A 9791-nucleotide genomic window follows, 5' to 3' on the forward strand; every position below is an offset into this window, starting at 1 on the left:
TCAGAGACCAAACAAACCCAACAGAGAAAAGGGGATTTCTGATATGGCAGAAAAATGGGGTCCCAGGACTTCCAAGATGTAGCAAATACTAAAATGTTCAGACTAAATGTCTTCCCATGGGGGGAGTAGTTCTTCAATGTCCAGCAACCCTCCTATTCCCCCCTCACATCCACATCCTATTATTGTGTGACCAATACCATCCAAATCATTCTTACTTTCATTTCCCAAAGTTATCCGTCTACAAGGAGACCTGTATAGATCACATGATGGCACCAATGAGGATGGAGGAGGACCGGAGTCACATGACTGAGAAGATACTAAACCTCACCCTGGAGATCATCTACCTGCTGACCGGAGAGGTGAGGAGGATTCTGGGAGGTCACATGACATCTCTCTTATCTCTACTAATAACACACAGACCTGACCGGAGAGGTGAGGAGGATTCTGGGAGGTCACATGACATCTCTCATTTCTTTATTAATTTACAGACCTGACCAGCGAGGTGAGGAGGATTCTGGGAGGTCACATGACATCCCTCTTATCTCTATTAATAACACACAGACCTGACCGGAGAGGTGAGGAGGATTCTGGGAGGTCACATGACATCCCTCTTATCTCTATTAATAACACACAGACCTGACCGGAGAGGTGAGGAGGGTTCTGGGAGGTCACATGACATCCCTCTTATCTCTATTAATAAAACACAGACCTGACCGGAGAGGTGAGGAGGATTCTGGGAGGTCACATGACATCACTCATATCTCTATTAATAAAACACAGACCTGTCTGGAGAGGTGAGGAGGATTCTGGGAGGTCACATGACATCACTGTTATCTCTATTAATAACACACAGACCTGACCGGAGAGGTGAGGAGGATTCTGGGAGGTCACTTGACATCACTTATTTCTGTTAATAAAACACAGACCTGACTGGAGAGGTGAGGAGGATTCTGGGAGGTCACATGACATCACTCTTATCTCTATTAATAAAACACAGACCTGACCGGAGAGGTGAGGAGGATTCTGGGAGGTCACATGACATCTCTCTCATCTCTATTAATAAAACACAGACCTGACCGGAGAGGTGAGGAGGATTCTGGGATTCTAACATGATATTCCTATTGGTTCCTCAATACAGAGATTTCCTCTTCTGAAGTCAGGTGATCATATGACCATCACAGTGCCTCCATGTGACTCCCTAAACCCTGAGAGACACAACATGCAGAAGATTCTAGAAGTCACCAAGAAGATGATGGAGCTGCTGACAGGAGAGGTGAGCGGTGCCGGGAATTCTGGGACATTCTCCAGTAACAGACAAGGGATGTGTCTGGATGGTGACTGTATCATTGTGTGTGTCAGGTTCCTATAAGGTGTCAGGGTGTCACTGTCTATTTCTCCATGGAGGAGTGGGAGTATTTAGAAGGACACAAGGATCTCTACAAGGACGTCATGATGGACAATCAGCAGACTTTCATGAAGATTGTAAGGAAGGAATTTCCCCGGAATGAGACGATATTGAAGCTCACCCTGGAGATCCTCAGCCTGCTGACTGGAGAGGTGAGTGTAATGAAGGGGTTAAATAAAGAAAAAATCCTCTTGTGCTGCCAAACCTAATATGATGAACTAAGAGTGTCTGCAAACACCAAACTGCGTTCCCACAACACTACAAAATAAATGGAGAGATAAATAGTGCTGCGCTACTCACTAAAGCTAACCAGAAAGTAAACACCTGACAGAGCCCCTAACTAAGGTGATAGAAGTGCATACCCAGAGAATCACCAAACACAAGGGAATGAAAAGATCCAAAAACAATGGATGTCCAGCTAGGCAACACCAAATGTGAACAAACCAATGAGTGCAACTTCAACAAATGTGCAAATAGATAGTCTGAGTAATAAATATCAAGGCATAAATAATAATACACAGTATCTCCCAGAAGTGAGTCCCCCCTCCCCCGGACTGTATACTATATATATATATATATATATATATATATATATATATACAGTATCTCCCAGAAGTGAGTCCCCCCCTCACATTTGTGTAAATATTTGATTCCCTCTTTTCATGTGACAACACTGAAGAAATGACACTTTGCTACAATGTGACGTAGTCAGTGTACAGCTTGTATAACATATAAATTTGCTGTCCCCTCAAAATAACTCAACACACCGCCATTAATGTCTAAACCTCTGGCATCAAAAGTGAGTCCACCCCTAAGTGACAAGGTCCAAATTGGGCCCAAAGTGTCAATATTTTGTGTGGCTGCCATTATTTTCCATCACTGCCTTAACCCTCTAGGACATGGAGGTCACCAGAGCTTTACAGGTTGCCACTTGAGTCCTCTTCCACTCCTCCATGATGACATCACGGAGCTGGTGGATGTTAGAGACCTTGCGCTCCTCCACCTTCCGTTTGAGGATGCCCCACAGATGCTCAATAGGATTCAGGTCTGGAGACATGCTTGGCCAGTCCATCACCTTTACCCTCAGCTTCTTTAGCAAGGCAGTGGTGGTCTTGGAGGTGTGTTTGGGGTCGTTATAATGTTGGAATACTGCCCTGTGGCTCAGACTCTGAAGGGAGGGGATCATACTCTGCTTCAGTATGTCACAGTACATGTTGGCATTTATGGTTCCCTTAATGAACTGTATCTCCCCAGTGCCGGCAGCACTCATGCAGCCCCAGACCATGACACTCCGACCACCATGCTTGACTGTAGGCAAGACACACTTGTCTTTGTACTCCTCACCTGGTTGCCGCCACACACGTGACACCATCTGAACCAAATCAGTTGATCTTGGTGTCATCAGACAACAGGACATGGTTCCAGCAATCCATATCCTTAGTCTGCTTGTCTTCAGCAAACTGTGGGCTTCCTTGTGCATCATTTTTAGAAGAGGCTTCCTTCTGGGATGACAGCCATGCAGACCAATTTGATGCAGTGTGCGGCATATGGTCTGAGCACTGACAGACTGACCCCCCACCCCTTCAACCTCTGCAGCACTCTGGCAGCACTCATACGTCTATTTACCAAAGACAACCTCTGGATATGATGCTTAGCACGTGCACTCAACTCCTTTGGTCGACCATGGTGAGGCCTGTTCTGAGTGGAACCTGTCCTGTTACACTGCTGTATGGTCTTGGCCACCGTGCTGCCACTCAGTTTCAGGGTCTCGGCAATCTTCTTATAGCCTAGGCCATCTTTATGTAGAGCAACAATTCTTTTTTCCAGATCCTCAGAGAGTTCTCTGCCATGAGGTGCCATGTTGAACTTCCAGTGACCAGTAAGAGAGAGTGAGAGCGATAACACCAAATGTAACCCACCTGCTCCGCATTCACACCTGAGACCTTGTAACACTAACGAGTCACATGACACCGGGGAGGGAAAATGGCTAATTGGGCCCAATTTGGACTCAATTTTGATGCCAGTGGTTTAGACATTAATGGCGGTGTGTTGAGTTATTTTGAGGGGACAGCAAATTTCCATGTTATACAAGCTGTACACTGACTACGTTACATTGTAGCAAAGTGTCATTTCTTCAGTGTTGTCACATGAAAAGAGAGAATCAAATATTTACAAAAATGTGAGGGGGGCTCACTTCTGGGAGATACTATATATAACAAAGCACACAAAATATAAAGATAATAATATTCCATTAAACACCCGGCTGAGCCCTCAACACAGTGACAGTCTGTGAATAAATGTCCATAAATGCAGCAAAAATCAAGATCTGTAATCTGGTGTAATATGACACCAATTCATCTGAAAAATCTTCAGATCAGCAGATATTAAACACGTGACTTGGAAGAATCCTCCACCAGCGAGCGTGCACGCTCCCCTCCCATATTGATCTATAGGGAATATATGTCAAATCCGCTTTAATATCAACCCGAAATCCAACCAGCTCTCCTCTGTTGTCTGCTGGTGACCCCTCTAGTGATATAAAGATCTATATGGAGGAATCAGGACCTCCTTCCTCCTGCCGGTGACCCCTCTAGTGATATAAAGATCTATATAGAGGAATCAGGACCTCCTTCCTCCCGCCGGTGACCCCTCTAGTGATATAAAGATCTATATAGAGGAATCAGGACCTCCTTCCTCCTGCCGGTGACCCCTCTAGTGATATAAAGATCTATATAGAGGAATCAGGACCTCCTTCCTCCCGCCGGTGACCCCTCTAGTGATATAAAGATCTATATGGAGGAATCAGGACCTCCTTCCTCCTGCTGGTGACCCCTCTAGTGATATAAAGATCTATATAGAGGAATCAGGACCTCCTTCCTCCCGCTGGTGACCCCTCTAGTGATATATAGATCTATATAGAGGAATCAGGACCTCCTTCCTCCTGCCGGTGACCCCTCTAGTGATATAAAGATCTATATAGAGGAATCGGGATCTCCTTCCTCCTGTCGGTGACCCCTCTAGTGATATACAGATCTAGATAAAGGAATCAGGACCTCCTTCCTCCCGCTGGTGACCCCTCTGGTGATATAAAGATCTATATAGAGGAATCGGGACCTCCTTCCTCCCGCTGGTGACCCCTCTGGTGATATAAAGATCTATATAGAGGAATCGGGATCTCCTTCCTCCTGTCGGTGACCCCTCTAGTGATATACAGATCTAGATAAAGGAATCAGGACCTCCTTCCTCCCGCTGGTGACCCCTCTGGTGATATAAAGATCTATATAGAGGAATCAGGACCTCCTTCCTCCCGTCGGTGACCCCTCTAGTGACATAAAGATCTATATAGAGGAATCAGGACCTCCTTCCTCCTGCCGTGACCCCTCTAGTGATAGGATCTATATAGAGGAATCAGGACCTCCTTCCTCCTGCCGGTGACCCCTCTAGTGATATAAAGATCTATATAGAGGGATCAGGACCTCCTTCCTCCTGCCGTGACCCCTCTAGTGATAGGATCTATATAGAGGAATCAGGACCTCCTTCCTCCTGCCGGTGACCCCTCTAGTGATATAAAGATCTATATAGAGGAATCGGGACCTCCTTCCTCCTGCCGGTGACCCCTCTAGTGATATAAAGATCTATATAGAGGAATCAGGACCTCCTTCCTCCTGCCGTGACCCCTCTAGTGATAGGATCTATATAGAGGAATCAGGACCTCCTTCCTCCTGCCGGTGACCCCTCTAGTGATATAAAGATCTATATAGAGGGATCGGGACCTCCTTCCTCCTGCCAGTGACCCCTCTAGTGATATAAAGATCTATATAGAGGGATCGGGACCTCCTTCCTCCTGCCGGTGACCCCTCTAGTGATATAAAGATCTATATAGAGGAATCAGGACCTCCTTCCTCCTGCCGGTGACCCCTCTAGTGATATAAAGATCTATATAGAGGAATCAGGACCTCCTTCCTCCTGCCGGTGACCCCTCTAGTGATATAAAGATCTATATAGAGGAATCAGGACCTCCTTCCTCCTGCCGGTGACCCCTCTAGTGATATACAGATCTAGATAAAGGAATCAGGACCTCCTTCCTCCCACCGGTGACCCCTCTAGTGATATAAAGATCTATATAAAGGAATCAGGACCTCCTTCCTCCTGCCGGTGACCCCTCTAGTGATATAAAGATCTATATAAAGGAATCAGGACCTCCTTCCTCCTGCCGGTGACCCCTCTAGTGATATAAAGATCTATATAGAGGAATCGGGACCTCCTTCCTCCCACCGGTGACCCCTCTAGTGATTATAAAGATCTATTTATAGGAATCAGGACCTCCTTCCTGCCGGTGACCCCTCTAGTGATATAAAGATCTATATAGAAGAATTGGGACCTCCTTCCTCCTTCTGTGGACCCCTCTAGTAATGCATCCTAGAATTCTTTTTGCATTCCCCCACTGCTTGGCCACACTGTCTGCTCATTTTGCAATCATCTAGGTAATAAATACCCCTAAGTCCTTTTCCTCTGTAGTGCTGACCAACACTGTCCCCCGATGGTGTTCACTCTCAAGGGATTCTTCTTCCCTGGGTGCATTATTTTACATTTAGAAACATTGAACTGAAATTTCCACTTCTCTGACCAATCTTCCAGCAATGCCAGATCCTGCTCTATGTTACAGACACCTCCAGGGATATCCTCCCTATTACACACCTTTGTATCATCAGCAAAGAGACATCCCCTTACCCAACAACCCTTTAGTTCTCTCACTTACATATAGAACAGGACCCAGTACAGAGCCTTGGGGGACACCACTAGTGACTGGTCTCTGTTCTGAGTGAACCCCATTTACAACCACACTCTGGTATCTATCATTTATCCAACTGCACATCCACTGAACCCCCCAAGGGCTAAGTCCTAGCTTGTCCAACTTCTGTATTAGATCATTATGTGGAACTGTATCACATGCCTTGCTGGAATCAAGATATTCTATGTCCACAGCACCACCCTGGTCCAAAACATTGGTGATATAGTCAAAAGGTCCAATCAGATGAGTCTGCCATGGTCACCCGCCAGCAAAGCCATGCTGCTTTGGATCCAGCAAGTTGTGTGTTGTGTGTCTAGATGATCAATGATCCTTCCTTTCAGGAGTGATTCCATTAACTTGACTACCACCGATGTTAGACTCACTGGCCTGTAATTGCCGGCTTCTACCTTGCTGCCCTTCTTGTGGATCGGTACAATATTAGCTGTCTGTCAGTCAGGGGGGACTTTGTTAGAAGAGATTGATTTAAAAGATCAGTTACTGGTCCAACAACTAGACCTCAAAGTTCTCTGAGAACTCTGGGATGATCCATCAGGGCCCATTGATTTATTAATCTTTAACCGAGCCAGTTCCTCTGCTACCTCTGTCTCCAGAAATCCTAAAACTGATCCATCATTACTGGAACCAATATGATTTCTCAACTTATTATTGTTAGTATAATTTATTTCTGAGAAGACGGAACAAAAGTCATTGTTTAAGTGGTTTGCTACATCCAGGTCTCCCCCAACATAGGTGTTGTGCTCAGTTTTCATTTCAGTGATCCCATCGTATTTTTCAATCACTAATGTACCTAAAAAAGGTTTTATCTCCTTTCTTCGTAGATTTAGCAATTTCCTCCTCTTTCTGTGCTTTGGCAGCACTGATAATGTGTTTGGCCTCCTTTTGTATATTTTTATACTCTTCTCTGTCAGCTCCACCTCCTGTTTCCTTGAATCTCCTATATGATGATTTCTTTTCCTTTACTATCCTACTTCTCTCTTTAGTGAACCATATTGGTTGTCTCTTCTGTTTATTCTTACTAACTTGCCTGACATATAATCTAGTTGCCTCCAGGATGGTAGACTCTAACAGTGCCCACTGATTACTTACTCCGGTCCTTTTACTCCAACCTTTCAACTCATTTTTTAGAAATTCGCCCATTTCATCAAAATTTGTCTTTATGAAATCTAAATCTTTTGTTTTTGTATATGATTTTTCAGTTCTTATTGTAATATCAAACCGAAGACATTGGTGATCGCTAGAACCCACATTTTCTCCCACCTCAACATTAGACAGTCGATCCCCATTTGTCAGTACTAGGTCTAGAATATGATCACCTTGGGTTGGACTTTTTACTGTTTTAGAGAAGCCCCATTCAGTGCTTCCATTACATCCCTGCTACTGCTTGTAATAACAGTTTGAGATTTCCAGTTAATGTCAGGCGTGGTGACGTCACCCATAATGAAAACCTCCCCCTTTATTGCCATTTGAGTTATCTCATCAATCAAGAAGTCCTCCTAATCTTCAGTCTGTCCTGGGGGTCTGCATATGACACCAATTCAAAGGGAAGGTCCCTCTCTGGTTGGAAGGCAGACCCAGAGGGTTTCCAGTATTTCATTTGTTGTTTGAATTAATGTTCTCCCTATGCTATGTCTGACATATATGACAACTCCACCTCCCCTCCCCCCTACTCTGTCTTTCCTGTATAGTGTATAGCCTGGTATAGTTCCCAGTCATCTGAATCCTTGAACCACGTCTCTGTAATTACAACAAGGTCCAAGTGGTCCCTAGACATAAGAGCTGTCAGCTCACAAATCTTGTTGCCTAAACTCGGAGCATTAGTGCAATGACATGACAAGCACTGCCATCTACTGCTTTATGTTTACCAGCAAAAACTGTAACTGAAGTGACCCCATCAGCCCCGTCCTGAGCAACACCAACCTCACATTTGTTTCAGCCTGCTGGGGACAGAAATGATCCTCAACAATGACATCTCTGCCCCCATTTCTCAGTTTAAATGCATGTCCAAAAACCTCCTAAATTCCATAGTAAGGAGCTGAGCGCCCTTGTGTGAGGGATGCAGACCCTCTCTATTGTACAGCTCAATGTCAGACCACCTGATGGCATCATGACTAACAGAACCAAAACCTTCAGCTTTGCACCAATCCTTTCACCAAACATTGGACTCTGCTATACCAAGTACTTCCTCTTGTTGTCCATTATGGACAGGTAAGACCTCTTTGTATCACACAGAACTGTACAGGAGTCATGAAGAAATCTACCGACAATGACACCAGAAGGAGATCTCATCGTATGACCACAAGATCCTCGAGAATCCAGAATCCCATCACCATCCCCCCTCCTCCATCCCTGATCCCTACAAGACAGAAGACACAGAAGATTCTAGAAGTCACAGAGAAGATGATGGAGCTGCTGACAGGAGAGGTGAGCGGTGCCGGGAATTCTGGGACATTCTCCAGTAACAGACAAGGGATGTGTCTGGATGGTGACTGTATCATTGTGTGTGTCAGGTTCCTATAAGGTGTCAGGGTGTCACTGTCTATTTCTCCATGGAGGAGTGGGAGTATTTAGAAGGACACAAGGATCTCTACAAGGACGTCATGATGGACAATCAGCCGCCCCTCACATCACCGGGTAAGAGGAGACTTTATTGTAAAGGAGAGAGCAGTACGGAGGATCCACCTAGATCCCCCATCATCTGATAAACACATAGAAACAATGGATTCAGTCTCAGGAGATGGGAGGCAGCGGTGTGGGACCTCTGCAACTTGTCTCATGTGGACATCTAGGCCTCCACTGATTGCTGAATACCAATATTATGAGTCCTGAGCCTTACACTGTATAATTTATATTGTACATTACATACTCCTGACCCCTGCACTATATACTCTATGTTGTACATAACATACTCCTGACCCCTGCACTATATACTCTTATGTTGTACATTACATACTCCTGACCCCTGCACTATATACTCTATGTTGTACATTACATACTCCTGACCCCTGCACTATATACTCTATGTTGTACATTACATACTCCTGACCCCTGCACTATATACTCTATGTTGTACATACAATACTCCTGACCCCTGCACTATATACTCTTATGTTGTACATTACATACTCCTGACCCCTGCACTATATACTCTATGTTGTACATTACATACTCCTGACCCCTGCACTATATACTCTATGTTGTACATTACATACTCCTGACCCCTGCACTATATACTCTATGTTGTACATTACATACTCCTGACCCCTGCACTATATACTCCGTGTTGTACATTACATACTCCTGACCCCTGCACTATATACTCTATGTTGTACATTACATACTCCTGACCCCTGCACTATATACTCTATGTTGTACATTACATACTCCTGACCCCTGCACTATATACTCTATGTTGTACATTACACACTCCTGACCCCTGCACTATATACTCTATGTTGTACATTACACACTCCTGACCCCTGCACTATATACTCTATGTTGTACTTTACACACTCCTGACCCCTGCACTATATACTCTATGTTGTACTTTACATACTCCTGACCCCTGCACTATAT

At 44.8% G+C, this 9791-nt stretch overlaps 1 protein-coding gene across 1 annotated transcript; it reads left to right on the top strand.

The window, feature by feature from the left end:
- Nucleotides 1-1138: 1138 nt before the first annotated feature.
- LOC149438155 (uncharacterized) lies at nucleotides 1139-9428 on the top strand (the record flags this gene model as incomplete). The annotated part of the gene is made up of 4 exons (XM_089660167.1): nucleotides 1139-1273; nucleotides 1360-1557; nucleotides 8448-8639; nucleotides 8726-9428. Coding segments are annotated over 4 exons (717 nt in total), but the record flags the coding sequence as incomplete, so codon positions are not given.
- Nucleotides 9429-9791: the final 363 nt, after the last annotated feature.

This window comes from Staurois parvus, unplaced genomic scaffold, assembly GCF_062004578.1.
Source record: "Staurois parvus isolate SC_StPar_1 unplaced genomic scaffold, SC_StPar_1.0 ptg001208l, whole genome shotgun sequence".
NCBI lineage: Eukaryota > Metazoa > Chordata > Amphibia > Anura > Ranidae > Staurois > Staurois parvus.